At 42.6% G+C, this 27,993-nt stretch overlaps 1 protein-coding gene and 1 long non-coding RNA gene across 9 annotated transcripts; one reads left to right on the plus strand and one right to left on the minus strand.

Annotated features, from left to right (window-relative positions):
• Positions 1 to 267: 267 nt before the first annotated feature.
• On the minus strand, positions 268 to 24,656 carry LOC147918106 (uncharacterized). 6 transcript variants are annotated; one of them, XR_015548561.1, is made up of 4 exons: positions 24,537 to 24,656; positions 23,416 to 23,506; positions 2,848 to 3,939; positions 268 to 599 (listed from the first exon to the last, which is right to left on the minus strand). It is a non-coding gene; the product is annotated as an uncharacterized LOC147918106 (long non-coding RNA). The 6 variants fall into 6 exon arrangements; XR_015548564.1 differs by lacking the exon at positions 24,537 to 24,656 and adding an exon at positions 24,495 to 24,512; XR_015548565.1 differs by lacking the exon at positions 24,537 to 24,656 and adding an exon at positions 24,411 to 24,428.
• On the plus strand, positions 22,761 to 26,835 carry LOC147918107 (uncharacterized). Of its 3 annotated transcripts, none has more exons than XM_087417148.1 (3): positions 22,761 to 22,958; positions 23,233 to 23,341; positions 23,819 to 26,835. In XM_087417148.1, exon 3 carries the CDS (start codon positions 23,830 to 23,832, stop codon positions 24,892 to 24,894), a length of 1,065 nt encoding a protein of 354 aa, XP_087273274.1. In that variant the 5' UTR covers positions 22,761 to 22,958; positions 23,233 to 23,341; positions 23,819 to 23,829; the 3' UTR covers positions 24,895 to 26,835. The 3 variants fall into 3 exon arrangements, with proteins under 3 accessions (XP_087273274.1, XP_087273267.1, XP_087273261.1); XM_087417135.1 differs by having other exon boundaries at positions 22,765 to 22,958; positions 23,233 to 23,575; XM_087417141.1 differs by having other exon boundaries at positions 22,762 to 23,575.
• The last annotated feature ends 1,158 nt before the right edge of the window (positions 26,836 to 27,993 follow it).

Raw genomic sequence — 27,993 nt, forward strand, 5'->3', positions numbered from 1 at the left:
CTCCTACCTCTTTAATTAAAAGAACCTCCAAGCCATCACTGGCTATTTCCTCCACTCTAAGTTTTGGATTTACCACAGTATGATGCTGAAAGTTTAAGTCCTGTTCCTCACATACCACTGAGGCCTCTTCCCCCTCCTCCTCCCCCTCTGAGGCCCCTTCCCCCTCTTCCTCCAGCTCTGAGCCCCCTTCCCCCTCCTCCTCCAGCTCTGAGGCCCCTTCCTCCTCCTCCTCCCCCTCTGAGGCCCCCTTCCCCCTCTTCCTCCCCCTCTGAGGCCCCTTCTCCCTCCTCCTGCAGCTCTGAGGTCCCTTCCCCCTCCTCCTCCAGCTCTGAGGCTCCTTCTCCCTCTTCCTCCAGCTCTGAGGCTCCTTCCCACTCCTCCTCCTGCTCTGAGGCCCCTTCTACCTCCTCCTCCAGCTCTGAGGCCCCTTCCTCCTTGAAGGTTTCTTTTTCTTTCCACTCTGAAGGCTCTTTCTCCTGAGTCTCTAAGTTCTTCACCTCCTCTGGCTCAGCAACCTTCACCTGTTTAATAAATAGAAAACTCAAGCCACCTCTGGTTGATACCCCAGCTCCATGATTTGAGTCTATTAGAATTTTATCCTGAAAGTTAAAAAAAAAAAAAAAAAAAAAAAGCAAAGTTATTTCTTTAAATCATGTATCTTTTAAAGGAATTAAAGCTTTCCCTCTTAAATTTAATATGACTGTCATTTTGACAATTAGCAAATATCTAGAAAATTGTTTAAATATCACTTGTTCTTGAAGGCCTGGGTCCCCAAATAAGCCAACTTTCCCCTATGGTCACCCCGTCAACTCTAATTTCTTGGGTAGTACTCGCAAGAGGTTTCTATGAGGTCATAATGTCTGTGTTTCTTCTGTATCCCCAACACTCTGTTCTGTGCATGACCGCCTTTCAATGTTGCCTTGTACTAGTGAATGTCTGCTTACATGCATGACCCTATGGTAAAGAGACCTCGCTATCTAACTTTAAGATGATTACCAAAAACCCCTCAAAACTCACATATACTTTTCCTCAAAAGAAGACAAAAGCAAATTTAATATTTTTTAAAGTTCCCACTTGCAGTTTAAACTCTAGCAATATTACTTAAAAGGAAAACATATTTTGGTTAGGAGAACAGGCTCAACTCAAGACTGCTTTGTTCAAATCCAGCTGCCACATTTGCTACTGGTACCTCAATTTTCCCTCTAAAACATGTCTGATGATAGCATTACCTCACACTGTTGTGAGGGTTAAATAAGGTAATAAGGGTGCTGAGCTTCAGGCAATGTCTGCAATATAAACGCTGTTTCCTAATACTTCTTGAAACCCTTTGCTTGCCCCCGAGCTTTTCACTTACTGTTCCCTGTTAGGAAGGACTTTTCTCCACTTATGGCTGGTTGATTGTTATTTGTCCTTTAACCTTCCCAGACCCTCCAGGAGAGGGTAGGTGCCTCATCTGTGTAAATCTCTGGAGAACAGCTCATTTCTGAGATTAAATGCTGATTCTCAAATAAAGAATTTGATGACCCGACTGTATCTTCTAATTCTGGATTCTCATTTTGCACAGAGGTTACACGTGAAAATGCTGGGGGGTGGGGGGTGGGGGGCAGGAGAATTAGGTGTTCTTTTGCGAACCTGTCAAAAATACTGGCTTAAGACTTCTGAAGACTCAAATAAATGGAAAGATATTCTATGCTCACGGATCGGAAGAATTGATATTGTTAACAAGTCCATACTACCCAAAGCAATCTACAGATTGAATGCACGCTCTATCAAAATTCCAATGGCATTTTTCACAGAAATAGAACAAGCAATCCTAAAATTTGTATGGAACCACAAGAGACCCTGAATAGCCAAAGCAATCTTGAGAAAGAAGAACAAAGTGAGAGGTATCACACTTCCTGCTTTCAAACTATCTTACCTAGCTATAGTAATCAAAACAGTGTGGTATTGGCACAAAAACAGACACGTATCATTGGAACAGATTTGAGCCCAGAAATAAACTAACCCAGGTATGGTCAATTAATTTATGACAAAGGAGCCAAGAATATAGAATGGGGAAGGATAGTCTCTTCAATACATGGTGTTGGGAAAACTGGACAGTCACATGCAAAAGAATGAAACTGGACCACTATCTTATACCATACACAAACATCAACTCAAAAAAATAAATAAATACATAAAAAGAGAGAGAAAGAGAGAGAATCTCTACAGTATACCAAATTTCAAGATTGGGATAATGAAAAACATTCAGAAAACAAGATAAAGTGTTTTTAATGAATTGAATAGGTGGGAACATACTCTAATATGATATAAGAAACAAAAACCTTTATACATGGAATGGATAAAAGCTAGATATTAACACTAATCGACAATCTGATGGCTTTAGTAAAATAGTTTTATTTGCATTTCCCTGATTGCTCATAAAGAAGATGTAGCAGGATTACTTTATACATTGAAAATTGAACCTAATTATTTATGCTTGAAATTTTGTTCCTATTCCTATTGCATGCAGCCTTTTAGTTGAATTCATTCAATTCTTTGTTTCTATTCTTCCCTTTAATGATTTAAAAGCCAGTGTTCTAGTGTTTACCCTTAAATATTTAACACAAATTTATTTTTCTATCAATGTCTAGAATGAATATGTACTATCTCCCCTCAAACTCTTAACTCTTTCTCACCTCTCCCAAGCTTCCAACACCATCCATTAAAAAAAGCGCTTTAAATCATTACTTTTAAGATCATGCTTTTACTTTTAAGGAATTATTTCTTAAAAATTGATTTAATCTTCAAAATAACTTTCCTATTACTTATACTTTATACATAAGCTCTACATATCTGTATGCTTACCACTTTTTCTTGAATCCCATATTTTCTTTCTCCTTTTTTAATTTTTTCATTTTGTGGGAGTACATCTTTCAGTAATTCTTTCATAAAAGATTTTTGGGTGGTAAATTTGCTGAGGCTTTGCATGTCTGAAAAGGTCCTTATTTCACCATCACATTTAAATGCTAATTTAACTTGGCACAGAAACTTAGGTTCAAAATTGTTTTCCTTCAGAATGTTGAAGATATTACTCCATTGCTTACTAATGTCCAGTGTTGCTGATGAAAAGTCTGCTGCCAATGTGAGTATTGCTCCTTCATCCTCTCTGGCGGCCTTTAGAATTTTCTCTTTAGTCTTTAAGTTTGGAGGGATTTTTTCCTCTCTCATTTCTTTGACTAGTTCATCCTCTCCATTCTCTCTGTTCTCTCCTGTAACTTCTATATGGATGTTGCAGTTTCTACATCTGTGATCTACAATGCTTATGGCTTCTTCCACACTTTCCATGACTTTGTGATTTTGTGATTCATTTTGGGACAATTTCTTACCTTTGTTAGTACTGTACTCTTTAGATTTGTCTAATTTGCTACTTGGCTCATTTATTTCTTTTCTTTTAAAGGTCAAATTTTCAATATCCTCAACTATTTTCGAGTTTTCTCCTTCTATTTTCTCTACCAACCCTGTTTTTTGTGAAGCTAAATGTTTTATTTGTTCCCCCTCTTTTCTGAAACTGGAGTTCTTTGGATTTTTCATGTCAGATATTGTACTTTTTACTCCTAAAATTTCCTTTAGGTTATTTTTAAGAGATTCCCTTATCTCTTCAACCATTAAGTCCAGATTTTCCATCAAGATGTCAAACTTCTTCATAATAACTGCTGACATGTCTTTGTATTTTAAATCCAATATCTGAGCCATCTCCTGGTCAGTTTCAGTCAACTGAATTCTTTCCATATGTGTGATATTTTCCTGTTTCTTTGCAAGTCTAGTGATTTTTGATTGTACACTGGACATTGTGGATATGTTGTCAAGGTTGGATTGTTTTCTTTTCCTGAAGAGCAAGTTTTGTTCTTGCAGGCCTGCTAGACTCCTCAAACTCAAAAACCTTAAAAAATATATCATCTGAAATATAAAAAAAAAAAAAAGAAAAATTGTTTACTGAAGAATTCTTTATCTTGAGAAACTCAAATCAAGAATGTAGGCTTGGTTATTAAGTAAACTATGCTATGTGTATGCCATAACAATTTAACATAAAGGCCACTAACAAGATGAGTATATGTAAACTAAAACAAAAGGAAAATATCAGAATTCAAAATTCATACAGCATGATCATTAAAACTCCATTCATGTAAAGACTTAAGAATGTAATAAATCAACCAAACAATAGATAAATAATGGTGGAAATTGGCTGATTTTCCACCCTATTAACTTTGCTTTCTATGCTCTGTATTAAATAGGTTAATTACAAGAAAATAAACATTATTTTAAAAAGGTGTACCAAATCAAATTTTGAAAGTCTGAGGTGATGTGAGTAGAAACTGCCACAAAATGGAGAAACGGAAGTCCTTGTTTTGATTGCAGAGACAGTTAACATGAACACTTTTTCTCAAAACCAGCTGTCTAGTCAATTCAGAATATCATTTTCCAGAGTGTAAATGTTAAGACACACCCTGAGGGGAGAACTAAACCCCATGCCTCCTCCCACCTCAGGCAGGCCCTAGCTCTGCTTGAGGACACTCACTTAGGGTGCTCGCTTTCGTTTTTGGTCACTCCACTATGCTGCTGGCCACCTGAGCTTGCATGGTGTAAAGTGTGAGAACACGCTTTCCCTCATCCCTTAGTTAATAGGGACGAAGGGCGGGAAAGCACAACACACACACTGGACAACTGGAAGGCCGGTTCCAGAATCTTCTCCTCTGCAGAGTACGTGAGTACGTGAGTTTCCCCAGTTGAGTTTACTGTTGATGTGCAAACGATGGTACCACCTGCTGATGCATCACTGTCATGGAGACACAAACTGCTTGAACTGCAGGTCTAAGGAGAACAACTACACCCCTGTTAGGAGGATTCAGTGACTTAAGAGAAGGAGACTAGGGTAAATAATCAAAGCTGGCAGCTATTATGGAAGCAGGCAACAGAGCTCATGAGCACTGTTCCTCATAGCTTCAAGGAACAGAACCAGAAAACCTCCCAAGCAGCTAATGGAAGGAGGATAAAAAACACATAACGTGGTAATAGAAAACCTCCCTGGACTCGTCGTCTGATTGAAAAACATCACCAGATCTGGTGCAAGGTTAATAAAAGATGCATTTACACCTACATAAGATCCTGACAAAACTTACAAGGTCCTAGACATTCATATTTACTGAGCACAGACTATATGCTAATTACTGTGCCAAATGCTAACAGAAACAAACGTTGAGCAAAAACAGACATGGAACCTGCCCTCAAGAGGGTTAACATCTAGGGAGAAACAAATATCAAACTACAACTGTGCCAGCTTACAAAGTGAGGGTCAAGGGTCATGAGGGCCTACACTAGGCGTTATCTGATGTATTCAGGGAGATCCAGGAAGGCTTCCCTGGGGAAGTGGCTCAAATTGGATCTGAGAAATGAGTAGCAGTTATAGCAAAAATGGAAGGAAGCACATTCCAGGCAGAGGAAACACTACGTGCAAGGCTGGAGCAAGCATCTGCTGAGGAAAAGGTATATAGAGAGTGAGGAAATAGGAGGGCTTTGGTGGATCTGTCTTCCCGACTGGATGAATGGTGATGATGGCTATACACCAAAACAGAAAACACCAAGAAAGAACAAGGTTTTAAAGGAAGAGCACAAATTTTGTTTCACTTATCAAGTTTGAGGTGCCCTTGAGATAATCAGAGAATGGGATAAATGAGCCTAGAGCTGAGGCTAGTTTCTGTTCTACAGATATACATTTGTGAATCATCCACTCGTAGGTGGTTAATTCCATCATTAACAAACATTCCAGAAACAAAAATCAAATCAGCATGAAACTCAATAAAATGAGAAGACAAGCCACAGACTGGGAGAAAATATTTGCAAAAGACATATCTGATAAAGGCCTATTATTCAAAATATACAAAGAGCTCTTAAAACTCAATAATAAGATAACAAACAACCTGATTTAAAAAATGGAGAAAAGACCCAAACAGACACCTCACCAGAGAAGATATACAGATGGTAAGTAAGCATATGAAAAAGTGCTCCACATCATATGTTATCAGGGAAATCAAATTAAAGCAAAAATGAGACGTCACTACACACCTATTAGAATGGCCCAAATCCAAAACACTGACAACACCAAATGCTCATGAGGATGTGGAACAACAGGAACTGTTGTTCATTGATGGTGGGAATAAAGATGGTACAGCCACTTTGGAAGACAGCTTGGCCGTTTCTTGCAAAACTGAACATACTCTTAACATACGATCCAGCAATCATGTTACTTGGGTATTTATCCAAAGGAGATGAAATCTTACGTCCACACAAAAACCTGCATACCAATGTTTATAGCAGCTTTATTCATAACTGACAAAAGTTGGAAGAACCAAGATGTCCTTCAGTAGGTGAATGGATAAATAAACTGTGGTACATCCAGACAGTGGAATATTATTCAGCCATGAAACAACATGGAGGCACCTAAAATGCATATTAGTAACTGAAAGAAGCCAATCTGAAAAGGCTACATACTGTATTATTCCAACTATATGATATTCTGGAAAAGGCAAAACTATGGAGACAATAAAAAGATCAGTTGTTCACAGGGACTGGTGGGGAGAGGGACGAACAGGCAGATCACGGAGGATTTTTAGGATAATGAAACTATTCTGTGTGATACAATGGTGAACATGTGTCACATTTGTCAAAATTCATAGAATGTACAATGCCAAGAGTGAATCCTAATGTAAACTGTGGACTCTGAGTGATAATCATTTATCAGTGTAGGTTCATTGAGTGTAACAAATGTACCACTCTGGTGGGGAATGTTGATGAGGGAGGCTGTGCATGTGTAGGGGCAGGGGGTATATGGGAATTCTCTGAACTTTCCACTGAATTTGCTGTGAACCTAAAAGTGCTCTAAAAAATTAGGTTTATTCATTTAAAAAAAATTAGCATGGGCCATCTTACCTGCAACCCTAAAGTCTAAATATAGAACTTTAGAGACCATTACAAATGACTGTGATGTAAGAATCATACAAGCAGCTAATACATCATTAACGTCAAGGCAAAGAAAGATATATACTTTCAAACAAGAAGTTCAAAAATTTCTCAAATAAAAATACAACCAGGAGGGGCCAGCCCGGTGGCGCAAGCGGTTAAGTGCGCACGTTCTGCTGCGACGGCCCGGGGTTCGCCAGTTCGGATCCCGGGTGCACACCGACGTACCGCTTGTTAAGCCATGCTGTGGCGGCATCCCATATAAAGTGGAGGAAGATGGGCATGGATGTTAGCCCAGGGCCAGTCTTCCTCAGCAAAAAAGAGGAGGATTGGCATTGGATGTTAGCTCAGGGCTGGTCCTCCTCACAAAAAAAAAAAAAAAAATACAACCAGGAAAAATTAAGATAGCATAGAATTAAAAGATAAAAATTTCTGTTTGGCAGTTAAATACTAAAGGGTACAGTTATTTAAATTCTAAAATAACTCAGTCAAAAACTAAAGGAAATTTGAAAATAACGCCAATAATAACTAGTCGTGGTAAAAAGTGAAAGTGGTGTTTTGAGGCAAATTTACAGACTTAAAATATTAGAAAAGTAGTAAGGATGAAAATTGAGTTAAATTGCTAGATAAGAACAAAATGGACACAAAAAATTGGAAACACTGAACCTCTGATGACACTGACCAAGCTAGAGAGAAAAGGTACAAATAAACGACACTATGAACAAAACGGGGATACAACTACAGATAAGGAATAGTTCAAAAATGGAACTATTATTAAACTTTCACAATTTAATTTGGACATTGAGAAGCAATTTTTATCTTTGTGTGTGTGTGTGTGTGTGTGTGTGTGTGTGTGTGTGTGTGTGAGGAAGATCAGCCTTGGGCTAACATCCGTGCTAATCCTCCTCTTTCTGCTGAGGAAGACCGGTCCTGAGCTAACATCTATTGCCAATCCTCCTCCTTTTTTTTTTTTCCCCCCAAAGCCCCAGTAGACAGTTGTATGTCATAGTTGCACATCCTAGTTGCTGTATGTGGGACGCCGCCTCAGCATGGCCGGAGAAGTGGTGCCCCGGTGCGTGCCTGGGATCCAAACCCGGGCCGCCAGTAGCGGAGCGCGCGCACTTAGCCGCTAAGCCACCGGGCCGGCCCGCGATTTTTATCTTAGAGGTACCCAAACTCTTCCAGAACAGCAAAAAGGAAATATTTCAATGCACTCCAGGAGGCTAGATAACTTCAATAACAAACCAGAGGAAAAAGAAAAGTTATTTTCCTCAAACTTATCAATATAGATGCAAAAATCTTAAAGAAAATAGTAGCAAATCAAATCCAACAGTATTTAAAAGGATACAGCAAGATTAAGTTGGTTTATTCAAGAATGCAAGGCTCATGGCTATGGAAAACCATAAGGGGGTTCCTCAAAAAATTAATCATAGAATTACCACATGATCCAACAATTCCTCTTCTGAGTCTATATCCAAAAGAACCGAAAACAGGGACTAGATCATTTGTCCACCTATGTTCACAACAGCATTATTCACAATGGCCAAAAGGTGCAAGCACCCAAGTGTCCTTCAAAGTGAAGTAGCCACTAACCAATAATCATTCTACCACAAAAGAAGAGAGTTTTATCTGAGCCAAACTGAGGACTATAGCCCAGGAGTCGCAGCCTTCACAAGGTAAGAAAGTGCCCCTGAGAAGAGCATTTTTCAGCACAGTTATATAGCATTTCCAAACAAAGCTACATACATCAACACGACAGGGGTACATTCCTTTAAGGGTTCAAGGAGACGTTTGCTACAGATTAGCATGTACACAGCAGGTCTAGAAGACCCTGGTGTCATGGGAAGAGAGACTTATCTTCAAAGAGTACAGGCATCATAAGAAGAAATTCTTATCTTCAAAAGAGTACACTCTTTACTTTAGGGTAATGATTAAAGCAGATGGACAATGTATGTTTGACAGGCTGTAAGTCAGGCTTCTTTGGTTCAAACAAAATTCAGGCCAAATCAAGTTCAAAGCAGAATGACTTCCCAATACACTTCAATATATAAGAATTTTCTCATGATCATTTTCCCCTTTTGATCAATAACTTTTGATAGAAAGTATCGACGATCAACATATTATCCCTTGAAGCCAGGGTGGTTGCTTCCTGCCCTGGGCCCATCATGTTCCTTGGAGCTGGGCTTTACTCTAATTGATCTGCCCAATTATCCACATTGGGGGGGAAATAGCCAGATATAATTGATAACCATAGATGAAGTATTTTTATAGTTTATATATATATTTTCGATTAGGCCGAATTGTCATGCAAACATTGTACATGTGCTCTTGTATGACCTTTTGTGATCACATTGTTTATAACATTTATAGAACAGATATAGTAACAATAATAAGAAACCATCCAGGGGCTGGCCCCATGGCTTAGTGGTTAAGTGCGCATGCTCTGCTACTGGTGGCCCGGGGTCGGATCCCGGGCGTTCACCGATGCACCGCTTCTCTGGCCATGGTGAGGCCGCGTCCCACATACAGTAACCAGAAGGGTGTAGAACTATGACATACAACTATCTACTGGGGCTTTGCAGGGAAAAAAAAAAAAAAGGAGGAGGATTTGCAATAGATGTTAGCTCAGAGCCGGTCTTCCTCAGCAACAAAAGGAAGATTGGCACGGATGTTAGCTCAGGGCTGATCTTCCTCCAAAAAAAAAAAAAAAAAAAAAGAAAAGAAAAAAAAGAAACCATACAATAATATTTGAAGTAGCCAATGTGGAGTAGGCACAGATTTAAAGAGACAAGAGAAGGGGCCGGCCCAGTGGCACAAGTGGTTAAGTGCACACGCTCTACTGCAGCGGCCTGGGGTTCGCTGGTTCGGATCCTGGGTGTGAACTGACGCACTGCTTGGCAAGCCATGCTGTGGTGGCGTCCCATATAAAGTGGAGGAAGAGGGGCACGGATGTTAGCCCAGGGCCAGTCTTCCTCAGCAAAAAAAAAAAAAAAAAAGAGGAGGATTGGGATTGGCAGATGTTAGCACAGGGCTGATGTCCTCACAAAAAAAAAAAATAGAGACAAGAGAAGAAGCCTAAGAATCCGTCACAGGTATTTTGGTAATTTTATACTAATTTAAGTATTTGTCTCCTTTGTCCACTGTTATGTGTATTTTATGATAAATTTGGGCAGACTGGATTAACATAGTAGTAAGATCTTCAGTTGCCACTTGTAAAGATTTTTCAGGCAGTTAGGTTCCATTGAAATTACATCTCGTGGTGGGTGCAGTTCCAATTCCCAAAACATTTGATCATCAATATCACTATTAGTATAAGTCTTACTATCTTTAGGCCGTGCTATTGGACTAGCAAAGCCAGTGTTACACCATATAGCAGTAAACTTATGATAAAAAGTACTTTGATTACAATATAGGTCAGAAAGTATGACAGAGGTATTTTGTAAACCTTCTCAACAAAATTTTTCTTTATCCATATACCATATATTTGTTTGCATGGGTGTGGTTGTTATAGGTCAAGCAGAAATAAATTCAGGATTCCATTGCTGTTCAGGGCACAGCCACATAACTTGTCAGTATTTGCAAATTTGAGTGGATATAAGGGTCCAGTAAGCATTATTTGATAATAAGGCCCATCTTCCCCTAACAGGGAGAATTCTAGAAGAATTTAAAAAGGTCCCTATTCCTACTAATTGAACAACATACGTGTAGCTTGTTGCAAGTTTCAGTACTACAGCTGTGATCAAACACTTATGTGGGGCCGGCCCCGTGGCTTGGTGGTTAAGTGCGCGCACTCTGATGCTGGCAGCCCGGGTTCGGATCCCGGGCGCGCACCGAGGCACCACTTCTCCGTCCATCCTGAGGCTGAGTCCCACATACAGCAACTAGAAGGATGTGCAGCTATGACATAAGACTATCTACTGGGGCTTTGGGGGAAAAAATAAATAAATAAAATCTTTAAAAAAAAAAAAAAAAACACTTATGTGAATTGTAGGGTCCTTTAAAAAATTTCCATAAATTAGGTGGTCTATATAATTTCCAAAGAAGTACATTTTGGGCTTCTGCTGCAAATAAAGACCATTGGTCCATCACTACTTCAGATTCCATTTGAATTAACATCTCTAAAAGCCCTTGTTGGGTTCAAGTACATGCTCTTTCCCATTGTTGGGTATGGGCATTTTCTGCCATAACACACTCAGTTTGTCCCAACCATTTTATTAATGCTTGATTATCAGCCCAAGCAGACTTCCATCCTTTACCTTCTCCTTGAAATAATAATCCTCCTAATTTACCTTTTTGTATTAGAATATTTTTTTCTTCTGAATGTCTTTCTTCATTAAAGGCAAACTCAGCTTGTCTAAGAATACCGAACCTGATCCTATAGGCCCTACCTAAAGCTCGCTTTTTCCTTTGGGGCCAGTGCTGATTAATCCACCAAATGTGTTGTTGCCAATGTAGGCTAACAGCCTTGGTACAATTAGGATGAAGGTTTTGGACCCAAAAGTGTCGAGTTCCCTAGACTGAAGTTAAATGAGTAGTAATAACATCTGAGTATAACTTTGTTTGGGTATGCCACAAAGCTTCCCATAATCTTCCTGGTCTTTCAGTAAGGTGAAATTTAGGAGGGGGTTGAACCCACCAGGTCACCTACAAGGTGGAATTTTCAAGAGATATCCATTGTTTTGTTTTGTTTCAGGCCATTTCATCCACAGAAACATGGTTTATGAGTGCAATGGATCTTTTGGCATACTGGGCAAGCAGCCACTAAATTTCTTCCCATCATACCCAGGAACTTTTCTTAATAATTGATCTGCTAGGTTTATAGATACACAGTGTCAGTTTGTTGGGTATTATATACGATGCAACTTAGATCTGAATTAGGTAACGGTTCTTGAAAAGTTCTCCCTAATGATGGCCCCTCGTAACACACATATCCCAAAATAGGTTCCAAGGGGCAAGGTAATATTAGGGTATGTCCAAGAGTCAAAACATCTTATCTAACTCATCATCATAATATAAAACTAAGGTTGTGTTTGGGGTTATATTCATTAGATTGGTGGGCAGCCATGATATTTCTTTGGGATGTAATAGACGGGAATGGGAGACAAATAAGTGAGTCCAATATTGTCCAAAGTGGCAGATGTAATAAAATGGAGGAAAAGTAAGAACACAGGCCTGGTCCTGAGTCTTGGGAGGAGCTATCTACCCTGATGTCACCTCCTTCTCACACTGGCTTGGTAGTGCTTGTCTTAGCCAAATGAAGCTGGGTGTCAGAAACAGGAGTTGAAGTCCACTCAGGTGGAGGGGCCTTTTTTAGATGAGAAATGTGAATCCATGAGTTTATGCCTTTTAATTTTGCAGTGCATGGATTAGTCAATAATACCTGATATCGTCCTTTCCATTGGGATTTCAAGGAGTCTTTTATTTGATGTCTTTTCCAATAAACAAAATCCCCAGGTTGTACTCCATGATCCTTGAGGTCTTTGTCTCCTGGGAATTCATTGTGAACGGAACTAGTTACCAACTTTTCCATTTTCTTTCTTTTTTTTTTTTTTTTTGTGAGGAAGATCAGCCCTGAGCTAACATCTGTGCTAATCCTCCTCTTTTTGCTGAGGAAGACCGGCTCTGAACTAACATCTATTGCCAACCCTCCTCCTTTTTTTTCCCCCAAAGCCCCAGTAGATAGTTGTATGTCATAGTTGCACATCCTTCTGGTTGCTGTATGTGGGACGCGGCCTCAGCATGGCCAGAGAAGCAGTGCATCAGTGCGTGCCTGGGATCCGAATCTGGGCCGCCAGTAGCAGAGCGCGTGCACTTAACCGCTAAGCCACCGGGCCGGCCCAACTTTTCATTTTCTGTAAGTGCCTTAATAAGACCCTGACAATAGGGTCTTGAGTCAAGTTGGTTCATACATTCCTTCATCTCATCACACAGGTCGTCTTGTTATTTCAACAGGAGACAGCCGATGTCTACCAAAAGATTGAGATGGACTAGTGGAAGAGCTTTTGGCCATGAGATATGAAATACTTCTGAAAGTTTTGCCAATTGAGTTTTGATTGTGCCATTAGTTTTTCCACCAATCCTGAGGAATGTGGATGATAAGCACAGTGAAAGTGCTGCATTAATGCATTAATGGCCAAATGTCACAAATAGATTTAATTATTTGTCCAGTAAAATGAGTTCCCCAGTCATGATGTAATATGGAAGGGATACCCCAAACATAATTATCCTCTCCAATAACAATTTACCTACTGTCAAAGCTGTTGCTCTTCTGCAAGGAAAGGCTTCAACCCACGTGAAAACATACAAAACATTACCAAGATATATTTATATCCTTGAGATGGCGGCATTTGAATGAAGTCCAATTGCCATACCTCAAAAGGTCCCGTAAGAAGGGGAAAGTGGACTTGTGAACTGTGGAGTGGTTCTCAGAATTATATTTAGGGCATATAGTATAACAAGAAGACTTTATAAGCCACTATGGGAGAAAGTTTCCAAAAATATTGTTTCCCCCATAAAATCATCTTTTCAGGTGCCCAATGAGTAATAGCAATTGTGCTCCAACAGGCACTATGGATTTTTTAATCAGGTCCAAACCACGTTTGTGTGACAGAGTCAAAAATGCCCCCCTTTTGTTGCCACATTTCTTTTCCTCTTTCAGTAGAAATTTCTTGAGCCAGTGGAAGGAAATCCTTTACTGGGTTAGCAGGGTTAGTAGAGAGCAGCGGGCATTCTTTTTTTTTTTTTTTTTTAAAGATTTTATTTATTCAGTTTTTTCCCCCCAAAGCCCCAGTAGATAGTTGTATGTCATAGGTTCACATCCTTCTAGTTGCTGTACGTGGGACTCGGCCTCGCGTTGGATGGAGAAGTGGTGCCTCGGGGCGCTCCCGGGATCCGAACCCGGGCCGCCAGCATCAGAGCGCGCGCACTTAACCGCTAAGCCACGGAGCCGGCCCAGCAGCGGGCATTCTTGAGGCTGGACAGGATGAGTACTTAAAGCTGCCTGATTGGCAGCAATGTCAGCAAGTTGATTTCCCTTAGCTTCCATAGTGTCAGACTTGGAATGTCCTGGTATTTTCATTATTGTTAATTGCTTTGGCAGTTTGTATAGCATCTAATAATACTGCAATCTGTTTTCCATTCTTTATAGGTTGCCCTGAGGAGGTTAAGAACCCTCATTGTTTCCAGAGCATTCCAAAGTTTTGTGCCACTCCAAAGGTATAACGTCTATCAGTATAAATGTTTGCTATTCGGTCTTTAGCTAGTTGACAAGCTCGGGTTAAAGCAATTAATTCAGCTTGCTGTGCTCATTTTATCTCTGATAAATAAGCACTTTCAATGATGCCCACTGTGGATGTTACTGCATATCCAACTCGGTAATGTCCTTGCTCATCTTTTAAATTGGACCCATCTGTAAACCAAATTAGATCAGCATTATCAATAGGAGTCTCTTGTAAGTCATTCCTAGGTGCAAGAAGATGATCTGTTAATATAATACAGTCACGGTCATTTTCCTCCTGTGGTGCTGGAAGCAAGGTTCCAGGGTTAAGACTATTACATTGAGATAAGGTAATACTAGGTGCAGAAAGCAACAGTACTTCAGAAGCGGCTAACCAGTTAACAGAGTATTGCTGAGTATAATGAGAATTTAGAAGAGATTCAACTGAGTGTGGGATGTAAAAAGTTAAGGGAGACTCCATTACCATTTCTTCAGTAGCCTCACATAAAAGAGCCATTGCCAAAATATCCCTCATACAAGGCAGAAGTCCTTTTGCCACCAGGTCTAATTGTTGACTATAATATCCTATAGGTCGACATTGATCACCATGTTTTTGAGTTAATACACCTAAGGCATTTCCTTTTTTGTGCATAAAGAGGAAAAATGGCAAGGTGTAGTTAGGGTGACCTAAAGGTGGAGTTTGAGCCAAGATGGATTTTAAGGTGCTTCCAGCTTTTTCTCCTTCTGGAGTCCATTCAATTTGGTCAGGCCAGTTGGACTAAATAATGCATATAAAGGTTGAGCAGTGAGTGAAAAGTTAGGCACCCAGTTCCTTACAGTATCCAGTTAGTCCTAAAAATCCCCTCAGTTGTTTTTTTGTTTTGGGGAGAGAAAAGGCCAAAATTCCTTTAATCCTTTCAGGATCAATCAATAGCCCATCCTTAGATATTAAGTGCCCCAAATATTTTACAACAGGTAAACAAAATTAGAGTCTACATTTGGACACCTTGTATCCTTTAGATGCTAGTTGTTGTAATAGGTAGATGGTGTCCTTTTGGGAATCTAATTCAGTTTTGGAGCATAAAAGCAAGTCATCTACATATTGAATTAAAGGGGAGGCATTAGGAAAATCTACATTAGCTAAATCAGCCTTAAGTATTTGAGAAAAGTAAGTGGGACTTGCAGTATAGCCCTGTGGCATGGGTGTCCAGGTATGCTGGTGACCTTCCCATGTAAAGGCAAAAAGATATTGACTGTCTTTTTCTACTGGGACACCAAAAAAGGTGCTGCATAAACCAATTACTGAAAAACAGCAGCTATCAGCTGGAATGGCTGAGAGCAGAGCGTGGATTTGGGACCACAGCATGTTTAAGAATCATAATATTATTTATAGCTCTCAGATCTTGAACAAATCTCCAGCCCCTTTTCCATCTGGCCTCCTTACTGGTAAGATAGGTGTATTGCAAGGACTAGTACAAGGAATTGTACTAGTCCCTCCTCAAGATATTCCTGAACAATAGGTCTTATTCCATTTAATGCCTCTGGTTTACGTGGATATTGTCAAATATTAGGTAGAGCCTTAGCACTGTCAACAGTCACCTTAATAGGAGCAGCTGATTCAATCTTTCTGATGTCAGAAGAAGATGACCACAATTCTTTAGGCACTTGTGATAACAAGTCACCAATTTTTCCTTGATCTATCTGAACCACTGATTTTATAACCATCAACTTTTCAGTAACTAGATTTTGGTCAACATCCAAATCTTATAAATCTAGAAGCATTTCACTCTTGTGAAAAGGCAATCTGAGCGTTATATGCTTCTAAAAGGCCTCATCCTACCAAATGAATTGGGGACAATTTACCAGGAGAAACACGTTTCCCTGTGATACTTCCCAATTGAAAGGTTACTGGCTCAGATTAAAAATTTGCATCGGTAAATTAGAAGACCCTACCATGTGAATTGATTGTCTACTCCGAGGGAGAGGGCAACAAACATGGTAGGGTTAAGAATGGATAATGTAGCCCCGATATCTACAAGGGCCTTTGATGTTTCCCCTCTGAAAGTTATCTCAATTTCTCCTAAGGTACTGGTGAGAAGGAGAGGAAATGCCCTCTTGTGATGCTCAGAGGACCCCTACGCCTGTTCCCTTTTGATTTTGTCATGTTCTAAATCCCACTTGAGTTTATGGCAATCTCATGTGAATTGACCAGATCTTTTGCAATAGTAGCAAGTGTGGTCATCTCATCTTTGAACAGGTTTTGAAAAAGGTGACTTAATTGGGCCACTAGGCTGTTGCAGTTGCAAATTCATAACCCTAGTGGCCCCTTCTTTTGCAATGTCTTAGATAGCTGATCTAAGAGAGAGACAAGCATATTAGTGTGTCATGTTGCCCAGCCCAAAACATATCTTTTTATTATTAGTGCCAATTCCTCATCTAATCTTTCTAGAAAGGTCGAATTTAAGAATGGATCATTTTGATGATCTTGCAAGTTTTCAGGGGCCATTCTGGAGTGCTGTTTAAAAGTCTTTTCAAATCTTTCAAAATAATCAGAAATAGTTTCTCTGGGCTTTTGTTTGCACTGTTGTTTTTGTCCAATCCATTTTTCTAGGAAAAACGTAGGGAATGGTTTTGTATAATTTATGAGCAATTTCTCTACATTTGTTAAGATCAGCAGACTCATGTTTAGGAAAATCTTCCTGGCGTGCTTTCCATTCTGCTTTAGTCATCCATTCCCTTGCTTTGCTTTCAGATACCAGCAAGTGTACAAGCTGAGATAAATCTGGGAATCCCAGGTTATATGTTCTAACACTTGGATCAAATTCTTGAGCAAACTCTAAAGGGTCTTGTAAAGGGTCTGGAAAGTCTTTAGTTAAATTCACAAGTTCATTTCTAGTCCAAGGAGTACACGTAAGCGCAGGCTTACCCCTCCCAGTCACAAGTTTTTCCTTAAAGGGAGCCATAATGATATTTGGACTTTCAATATTTGTTTCCTGGGATGCACTTAATGTTTCCTTTGGGGATGGAGGAGAAAGAGGCAGAGCAGACAAGTTGAGGCACAGAAGTTCAGAAAGGAGAGGAGACAAAGGCACTGAAGGAGGAGGAGCTAGTGGAGAAGTGGGGCATCTTCTCGGAGCTTTTTTCTAATTTAGCAATAGATTCTAACAAATTTCAGTTAATTTCCTGTAAAGCTGTCATTTTATTGTTACCATACTTCAAAGCCTCTAAATACAAATTAAAATGTTTCCCATTTTGCTTATTTTATAGCTGGCTTTTTCCAGTTGTGCACACAAATAAACTAATTTTGGTAAACCAAATGTCCCCATTTTGGCCACCTAAGACCCAAGTTTGACAATTTTCCCATTTTGTTAAGTACTTGGAAGTAAAGGCTCTGTATGTATTATACATGAAGCCAGCCGGAGTTCCAGTGGATGGCTGCCTATCGGGGAGCTTGTCAGCTTTAGAAGCACAATTTCCCATTTTCTTTTGGTTTTGATTTAATATAAAGTCTGAACAATTCCTAAGGACAGTGTAATGGGTTGTGAGAGCACCTCCTAAGAGGCTGTGAACACTCTTACATGTCTCGGTTTCTCCTGCCAGAAGTCCAAAACTACCGAGGGGGCTCAGAGCACCGGATGACCACACTTATGTGTGCGTCCCCAGAGGAGCCATTAATTGATTAATGTGAACGATGGCGAGGAGTCCCTATGGGACGGCTGCACAGAAGGATTGACCTCACACTCTTCCACTAGGTTCTCAGTCACCTGAGAACGCCTTGCGGCTAGAAGGAGCAAGTGTCTCTTTTCTTCAGAGCTAAATGAGTTCAGCCCTCCAGTCTGCTATCACACAAGTTGTTCAGACTTTATAAACATAAATCTTTTCAAATTTAAAGCCAAATTAAAAAGGTCAGCCAACCCAGTTCACTCCAAATTTCCGCCTAGGTTCCCCTTACCTAGGAAAAGTACCAGTACACCTTTAAGACGTTAAGTCCTAAGACCTAAAACAGCTCAAATAAAAGTCAGGACCATCAATTTAAATCAGGAGGCCCAGATTTCAGGAGAACTAACCTAAATACCTGAAGAGTGCAGTGAAGCCAGGGTGGGGGGCACAAGGGGCCCGTGCTGGTACCAAGCACCAGCTCAAGGTAGGCTCCAGGTGGTCTCAGGTGGGTTTCCCGGAAATCCTGCCAGCTTGCCAAGAAATGTCAATGCAAATAACCAATAATCTTTCTATTGTAACAGAAAAGCGAGTTTTATCTGAGCCAAACTGAGGACTACAGCCTGGGCGGGGGGGGGGGGGCCGGGGGTGGTGGTGCAGCCTTTACAAGGGAAGAAAGTGCTCCAGGGAACAGTAATTTCCAGCAGGGTTATATACCATTTCCAAACAAAGATACATACATCAACACGACAGGCGTACATTCCTAAAGGGTTCAAGGAGACGTTTGTTACAGATGAGCACGTACACAGCAGGTCAGCGTGACCCTGGCGTCATGGGAAGAGAGACTTACCTTCAAAAAGTACTAGCACCCTAAGAAGGGAGATCTTCAAAAGAGTACATTCTTTACTTCAGGGTAATGATAAAGCAGATGGACACGTATGTTGACAGGTCGTAAGTCAGGCTTCTTTGGTTCAAATAAAATTCAGGCCAAATCAAGTTCAAACTGCAATGATTTCTCCATACACTTCAATATATAAACACCCTTACATCAGAAGGATGAAGGGATAAACAAAATGTGGTACACACATACAATGCATTATTCAGCCTTAAAAGGAAGGAAAATCTGACACAGGCTACAACACAGATGAGCCTTGAAGACATGATGCCAAGTGAAATAAGCCAGTCATAAAAGTATTGTCTGATTCCACTTATATGAGGAACCTAAAAGAGTCAAATTCACAGAGAAAGAAAGTAGGATGGTGTTGCCAGGGGCTGGGGGGAGGGGGAATAGGGAGATAGCATTTAATGGGTAGTTTCACTTTGGAAAGACGAAAAAGTTGTGGAAATGGATGATGGTGACAGTTGTACAACAGTGTGATGTACCTAACGCCACTCAACTGTCCACTTAAAGAGAGTTATGGTACATTTTGTGTTATGTGTATTTTACCACATAAAAAAATGCATGAGCTTAAAAGCAAATAATTTATAAACAATTTGCTACATTAACACTAAAAAAACCCCAGGATAGTTGCAAAAAATCTTAAATTTAGAATTCATTGATGATAAAATAACTCAGTGACAGGAGGTGAAGGGAAAAAATGTATACTAAAGATTTCAAGTCAGAGGAGAGGTCAGAAGAGGAAACATAAAATGACTACTAATAAAAGAAGTGATCAGTATTAGTCACACACACACTTCATCCCTCTTCATGAGATAAACTCAAAACCCCAGCACCAGTTGTTCCTGAAGCTAACCAAGCAGGCTATGAGGAAGCAACCAGAAAAGTCCCCGAGCAGGACCTTCTGCAGGGCTTCAATTCCTCAGTGACACGAGGTGAGGGGCCTGCTCACGCTCAGGAGACCGAGAGAACGGCGTGCCCCTCATCTGGATCCTGGTTTGAACGAATCAGTTGTAGAAGAGCAGGAAATTTTGTATATGGACTGAGTATTAAATGACATCAAGAAAGAGGAATTTTATTAGCTGTGATAATATTGTGGTTATTTAAGAAAACATCCTCATTTTTTAAGAGCTCGATACTGAGGTTCTGAAGGGTGAAATGACATGAGGTCTGGGATTTACTTTATAGTACTTCAGCAAGAAAGGAAAAAGGGGTAGATGAGGCAAACAGGGGAGATGCTCGTTTTTGAATCTGGGTGAGGGGTGTGAGGGTTTGTTCTTTTGTTATACTTGAAAGTGCTCCTAACATTGTAAAAATGGAAAGTTGTTAAGGAAAACCATGGAGCTCTCCTAACCGAAAACAGATGGCTATGTCCTATGAAAGACACTATTAAAGCAAAATGCCAAATAAAACTGAAACTAAGGGCAACATTGTACAGATAAATGCAGACAAAATGAAAGCACACAAAAAGGCAATAGTGACCAGATAAACACAACTCAGATCAAATGACGAAACGGAGCAAAGGTACTTTCCAGTTACGGCAATCCACAAACAAATAGCTTTCTGCCCCAAGCAACATGACTAAATCAGGACCAGGGAAGGAAAGATAGAGGCTGAGACAAAAGGAGAAATCTGAAAGAAAAGTGTGATGAATAAAACCAAAGACAAGAGGGCTGGCCCCGTGGCTTGGCGGTTAAGTGCGCGCGCTCTGCTGCTGGTGGCCCGGGTTCGGATCCAGGGCACGCACCGAGGCACCACTTCTCCTGCCATCCTGAGGCCGAGTTCCACATATAGCAACTAGAAGGATGTGCAGCTGACATACAACTATCTACTGGGGCTTTGGGGGGAAAAAATAAATAAATAAAATCTTTAAAAAAAAAAAAAAAACCAAAGACAAGAAAGAATTTTCCTTAAAGAGAAAAAAAAACAATGTGCAAAATTAAGCCTGAGAAAGGACCCAGTGCAAAGGTTTAGAAGACGGGTTGCAAATGTACAGGAATAAAGAAAAAAGGTGACATAAATGCCACCTAGCAAAACTTCAAATAATCAAACATTGATCCAAAAAGCAAAAACAAAAACACAAAGCCCTCATCAGATCTGTACGACAAAGGAAAACCAATAAAACAACGTTCAACATTTTAAAAGGTTCCATGTCCAGAAGTTTCCATTTACTATATGGAACAATTTTCATTAAATACTTCTTAATTGCAAAAAAGCTAAAACAGGTAAGTAGTTCACAGAAGAGGGAATAACAATTAAATTCTAAACCACCTGGGGCTGGCCCAGTGGTGTAGTATTTAAGTTCACGCACTCCGCTGCGGCAGCCTGGGGTTCACAGGTTCAGATCCTGGGCGCGCACCGATGCACCACTTGTCAAGCCATGTTGTGGCAGCATCCCATATAAAGTAGAGGAAGACGGGCACGGATGTTAGCCCAGGGCCAATCTTCCTCAGCAAAAAGAAGAGGATTTGCAACAGATATTAGCTCAGGGCTCATCTTCCTCACCCAAAAAATAAAAAATAAAGGGAAAAGGGCATTCTGACCCTCTTGTCTCTGTCCCCTCTGAAGGCAGGAAATAAGTCTCCTGTGTGAAAGGTGCTCTCCCTGCATCTTATCACTAGAGCTGGGGAAGTTAGGGCCCAGAAGCCTGTATAAACAAGTTTTACTAATTTACTACCTCAAGCTGAAACTCTGCTTAAATTGCTCCCTAATTACAAACCTCAAATCTAAGTTTCTTTGTCCTGTCATTCCTCAGAAATTTATCATTTCTTTGTGTAAAAGATACATGTACTGCCTGCTTTGTTCACTCTCTGAGCATCATTTCCCTAGGATCTCCAATACGTATGTATTAAGCTGGGTTTTTCTCTTGTTAATCTGGTCTTTTGTCAATTTTATTATTAGTCCAGCCATGAGAACACAAGAAGGGTAGAAAGGGGATTTTGCCCTGCCCTGACACCAGCAATTGTTTGAGCCGTCAGCAGTGAACAGGAGAGCGGCCCTCCTGATCACAGACTGAGACTGTGGACTTTCTGAAGATAGAATCAACAGTCAATCAATGTTTAGCCAAGACTAGCTCTCTGCCTCCAACTTCAATTAACAATCTTTGTAATAAAACCTCTCTTCTTTGCCTTTAAAAGCCCCTGACTTTTACTCCCTAGTGGAACACTATTTGGGTTTCTACCTGAATCTGTGTTGCCCAAATTGCAACTCTTTGATCCCAAATAAACGCTGTTCCTCTTAAACTGGTTTCTGGTTTTGCAGGCTGACAGACTGACGCAGTGAAGGTCTATGTACCCTGTGGAACTAGAGGCAGCTGGCAGAGAGCAGGTAGATTAGAGACACTGTGCATTGGTTAGGGCTGTCCTTGAGACAGTGAGGGGAAAAACAACTTGCAGGAAACGTAACGAGTCTGATCCATTATTATGAATACACACAAAACCATAAAAATGAGAATGCACAGGAAACATATGAAAATACACTCAGTGCTATTAGTCAGGGGAATGCAAACCAAACAGATTCCAGTGTTTGAAAAAGCTGATTACAGCCAGCGCTGGGGCAAACACGTGTCCTCTCCAGCTTGAAAGGAACACTAGAAAGTGTTAGAACCTTTTGGGTAATTAAAATGTGAAAAGTATAATGCCACTTAAAAAAAGGATGCTAAACTTAATGTTTTCCTTTATTCTCCTCCCCTGCACCCAGAAAAACCCACCTAGTGGAGAGATGCCACACCCAACCCTGGTGGCCACAGAGCACCAGGTGGGGAGTAGTAACTGGTCTTCCTCTAGCTAAAAGGAGTCCACAATAGCGCCAGGAAATGCAGAAAAACAGAGCAGGCTGCCTATTTTGTAGTTAATCCACCATACAGGAAATTTAAGTAGAAGATAAACATATGAAAGGATGGCATCACCAGCCAAGGAAATGCAAATCAGAACAAGCTTTTTTCCATCCATGAGATTAAGGGGAAATTTAGCTACCCTCCCAACCCCCAATGCCTTGGGCGTGTGAACTGCTAAATGTTTCCGGCCCTTCCTAACTGGTTCCCACTTCCAGCGATGGCTCTCCTCTTGTATGTTGTTACAGTAAATTCCTCAAAACAAGAATCAGAACGCACGGCCACGCGGATTAAGAGCCTCCGGAGTCTCCCTCTGCTAACCCTATGACAGCCGTCAAGCCTGACCTGCAACTCGCCAGGTTTGCCCCACTTGATTAGGGATTCTGAACCCAGAGTGGATCCATATCAGAGGTCTAGGATCTTGGGTGGGAGTGAGACCACGTATTTATTTTCATTAATCTGACTGGAATTTAGCATTTGATAGTTATCAAAATAATAACTTGGAGGCATAGAATAACGTGAGCTTCTTAACCTATTATTTAACAAGACTGAGTGGCAGGTCTAAACTACTTGCTAATTCTGACATGACACCGGCAACAACTATAATGTGACATGAAAATACCTGTTTTCTAGCGGTGACAAAGTCGCGGATTCTGCTGACAAGGTCAGACTACCAGAGCTCCGGGCTGAGGATCCCCGCCCTGGATTACCTGCTGCAGGACTCAGCCCCTCGCTCCAAAAGGTCAACGCCCTCATCCACTCTAAGCAGGCGCACCTGATGCGCACGCTCGCCCACCGCCCAGCCTCACCGCTTACCCACTGGTCCTTCCCTGGGGGGCGGCTCCCTGCAGAGCGGGACTGGTCTCCCGAACAGCGGCGTCCCGGTGCCTGGGTCCAAGCCAGCTCCCTGAGACAGAATCAAAGTTGAAGGCTTAATACTTAGAAAAAGTACTCCATTTTGTACACAGAAAAAAAGGTACTTCTCTAGCTCTGTTTGCCTCAATTTATATGATCGTAGAAATAAGTATGAAGACACTAAGTTATCGGCAGAGGGCCTGGGAGTGGACGTGAGGGGGGGGCCGCAGGGAAGGGGGGACCGACCTAGAGCCGCAACTGCGGAGCAGGAGCCCCGAGAAGAGGGTGGGCTGTGCTAGCTGGGGTCCATTTTCTAAGACATTGTGGCAGTAAACATGCATTCCTTTTGTGGTCTGAAAAACAGTTTCTCCAACAATGACGGAAAAGCAGAACAAGTTACTACTTCCGAATCTACTTCCCAGTCACACAGAGACACTTGAAGCAACAGGCTGGAGATGGGGCTCAAGGCCTCACACGTGGGGACGGGGAGACAGAACGCACCCCGGGTCCCCTCCCGAGCTCTCACCGCCCGCTGCTCCCCAAGACGGCGCGACGCCCCCTCCCCGGCCTCCGTCAAAGCTGGTTCTCGAGTACCGCCTGCCCCCGACTCCACCTCGCCCTGCGGCCCCGCTGTGTGAACGGCCCACTTTCGGGGAAGGGCCGGTGGGCGCCAGAGCCGGCTGCAAAGCCGGGGGCCCGGGCGCCTACACCTGGGCCAGCCTCACCTGGAGAGGGTCCGGCCTCACGTGGACAGGGTCCGGCCCCACCTGGACAGGGTCCGGCCTCACGTGGACAGGGTCCGGCCCCACGTGGACAGGGTCCGGCCCCACCTGGAGAAGGTCCGGCCCCACGTGGACAGGGTCCGGCCTCACCTGGAGAAGGTCCGGCCCCACGTGGACAGGGTCCGGCCTCACCTGGAGAAGGTCCGGCCCCACGTGGACAGGGTCCGGCCTCACCTGGAGAAGGTCCGGCCCCACGTGGACAGGGTCCGGCCCCACCTGGAGAAGGTCCGGCCCCACGTGGACAGGGTCCGGCCTCACCTGGAGAAGGTCCGGCCCCACGTGGACAGGGTCCGGCCCCACCTGGAGAAGGTCCGGCCCCACGTGGACAGGGCCCGGCGCGAGCGGCGGACGCGGAGAGGGAGGAAGGAGGCCGAGGCCGACTCCGCACCTTCAGCGGGCTCCTCCCCTCCTCTTGAGGGCTCTGAAAGCTCCTAGGTCCAATCGCCTCTCAACCCACACTCCCTCCCCCATCCCGAAGCAATCCCCGGCTTCCCATTGCGGGCCCCACCTGCGCTCCGGCTCCAGCCAGCCTCCTGGGCCCTCGGGCTGGGCGTGCCCCTCCCCGCCCACCCCACCCTCCGCACCCGCCCCACGGGTCCCCACACCCGGCTCACGCCTCAATCAGGCACCACTCCTCGCCTCCTTACGCAGCCCATAACCCCAGGGCTCACCCCTGAGTCCCCTGTTTTCTTCAATCCCCGCATTTAATCATCACAAGCCCTTGACATTGTCCACTTCTCTCCTCCTCTATGGCTCCAGCCCAGTCTAAGCCCCTAGTCTCTCACTGGTCTCCTAGCCTCCCCTGTGGCCCCTCTGCAATCCTTCCCACTCACCCCTTTCGGTGGCTTCTCATTTCCGGTAAAGTAAAATTATACCTCCTCATCGCATCCTGACTCCCCTTTAACACTGTCTTGGTAACAATCCCCATAACAGAAACCCCCTCCTTTCTGCTCCTCAGAAAATACTGACATTCCTGGGCCTTTGCACCAGCTGTTTCCTCCAGGAGTTACTTTCCCTTCACAGCTGACTTCCCATTCTCAGCTCTCAGGTCAAATGCTGACTCCTCTAAGAGGCCTCCCAGACCACCCTTTCCTTTCTAAAGGAACCACACATGCCATCCCATTCCTCTCTCTCACATCACCCTCTTTGTTTGGTTCCCACTTACCAGAATCAGAACTTATCCATTTAATTCAGTTGTTTCCTTATTATGTCTCTCTTCCACTTCCCCACTGGAATATGGAACAGAACCCCATGTGGGCAAGAATCTTATCTTTCTTGTTCTCTGATTTCTCTACTGTGCCCAGACTTCTGACTAGGACAGGCTAGGCCCTCGTGTTCAATGAAGGAACAAGTGAGGGAGCAAACTCCTCGCCACATCAGAGTACTAGGGGGGTACCCGTTGCACCCCTAAATGCTTCCCAGACTTCCTCTAGAGTTAGGAAAGGCGGGCCAGGCAGCTCAGGAAGCTGTCTGAGACGGAGGTTCTGGAGTCCTGGGTGGTCAGGCTCCCCGGGGCCGGCCGACAAGGCTCCAATGGAGGTTGACTTGATCAGGGTTATGGAGCCAATAAGAGTGAAGCCTAGGGCCGGCCCCGTGGCTTGGTGGTTAAGTGCACGCACTCCGATGCTGGCAGCCCGGGTTCGGATCCCGGGTGCGCACCAAGGCACCACTTCTCCGTTCATCCTAGGGCCAAGTCCCACATACAGCAACTGGAAGGATGTGCAGCTATGACATACAACTATCTACTGGGGCTTTGGCGGGAAAAAATAAATAAATAAAATCTTTAAAAAAAAAAAAGAGTGAAGCCTCGATATCAGGTGGGTGTCCCGTCAATGTATATGGAATACAAGAAGAATATTTAGTCTTTTTCTAGAATCCCTTCTACCTCTCTGGAATTATTAATAAAAATCACTTGAATGAAAAAAATTAAAATCAAACGGCAGTATCAAGTGGCAGAGAAAAAAACATCAGCCTTGCCTGTGAGTGACAGTTTAGTGGGAATACATCAGTCCTTACAAACAGGACATTCTCGTTTTTACTGACTTCTTGGAATGCTGGTGGTTTCGTCCAGTTTGCAAGATAAGACATTCAAGGCAATTCCTCTGAAACAGCTGCTCAAGCCCTATTTTAATAGGGCTCCACTCATGTCATCTTCCACAAATCTTTTAATCATTAAAAGAGACCTAAACGACGTATCAATTACATTAATCAAATGCAGCGTGTGTGGGGCCTAATTGAATCCTGACTCAAACACAGAAGAAACGGGGACAAAAGGCAAAGAGACTGGAGCCTGGGCTCTGGGGATGACCTGCCAATGACTGCCTATTTGTTGTAAGAAATGGAGTTGCTGGTGGTCCCAACAGCAAAAGTCTTCCAACTGGAGCCTGTGGGGACTTGGAGACCTCCCCGAGGGCAAGCGGGCCTGCACAGTTGGGGATTTTTTATGGTAACGTAGTACTTGATTTATTCCATCCTGTAGGAACTAATATTTGAGAACATTTACAATATTAATGGAACTTAATCTAAGAGAAGTTCAATTGACATTTTGTTTTACATCTCAATACAAAGAGAGACAGTCAAGATAATTATGGTCAAAATTATGTCAAAAACTTATAAATGCTTACTGTTCGTATGTCTACATTCAGTTTTTGTTGTGAAGTTACTTGGCTGTAAGAAAGAACATTTGGTTCACTCCACTGGTAGGAATATCTCTCAATGCTGGAATGGCTTTTTCTTGGGGTTTCTTCTGTGACTACAAATGGAGCTGAGAGCAGAGGTCCCCATCACCATCAGGGGAATTCCAGAAAAGAGTACAGCCGGTTACCAGAGTTACAAGGAGGTAAAAAGGTAATTCAGCTGCTCGATATTTTTGAGGCCAATGGGTTAAGCCTAAGAAGTTTAGCCAAAACTCAGGAATAAAGGCCCACATGAGATACAGTATGAAGCCAAATTGGAGGGCTAAGAAAAGAAGAGAGGGCGACGGTCAGTCTTCCACCATTTCCCTTGTGGCTGTGGACGGTCTCCTCACTGAGTCCTCTTTCCAGGCACCCAGCAGGGACTGCAGGAGAGCGAGAGGAAAAACCGAGGGAAAGGCCCTGGTCCCATGGCCCCCAATCCGTGATCAGCAGTGCTTGAATAGTTTTAAGGGGCTTGGTTTCCACAATTGCAGATTCCATATGTATCTATTCTAAAAGCTGTCTGCCTGAGAAGGTGCCTGAGGAATGCCTTTCTTACCTTCCCTTTCTCTTCCTCAATCTTTCTTTTCTCACTTTACAAAATGATTACTGGACTCACTATGGGGGCATCCCTTCCCCACCCTCTTCCCACCCAGGTATAAAAATCTGGTTGAGAGTGCCTACTTCTGAGTAGGAATTCCTAACATGCCCAGCCTGGAGGCTTCCATGAGAAATATTGAAACGAGAAGTACTTCATCTCATCCAGGCAACAAGGCTCTCCATCCATCTACCTGCCTATCCATCCATCCATCTATCCATCCAACTATCCATCCACCTCCCCCCACCCACCCATCTATCCATCCATCCACCTACCCATCCATCCATCTATCCATCCATCTATCCATCCACCTACCCACCCACCCACCCGTCTATCCATCCATCCACCAACCCATCCATCCACTTACCCATCCATCCATCATCCATGCCTCCATGCATGTGTGCATCTATCCATCTATCTATCCCTTCACCTATCCACGCACACTTCCCTCTGTTCCTACCTTCCTTCCTCCCTCCCCCCCCAT

This window comes from Ceratotherium simum, chromosome 2 (genome assembly GCF_057802395.1).
Source record: "Ceratotherium simum simum isolate JZ-2026a chromosome 2, ASM5780239v1, whole genome shotgun sequence".
In the NCBI taxonomy this organism is placed as follows: domain Eukaryota; kingdom Metazoa; phylum Chordata; class Mammalia; order Perissodactyla; family Rhinocerotidae; genus Ceratotherium; species Ceratotherium simum.

What these genes read in the sequence shown, in the direction of transcription:
- LOC147918107 (XM_087417148.1), top strand. Translation starts at nt 23,830, where the DNA reads ATGACGGAAAAGCAGAACAAGTTACTACTTCCGAATCTACTTCCCAGT.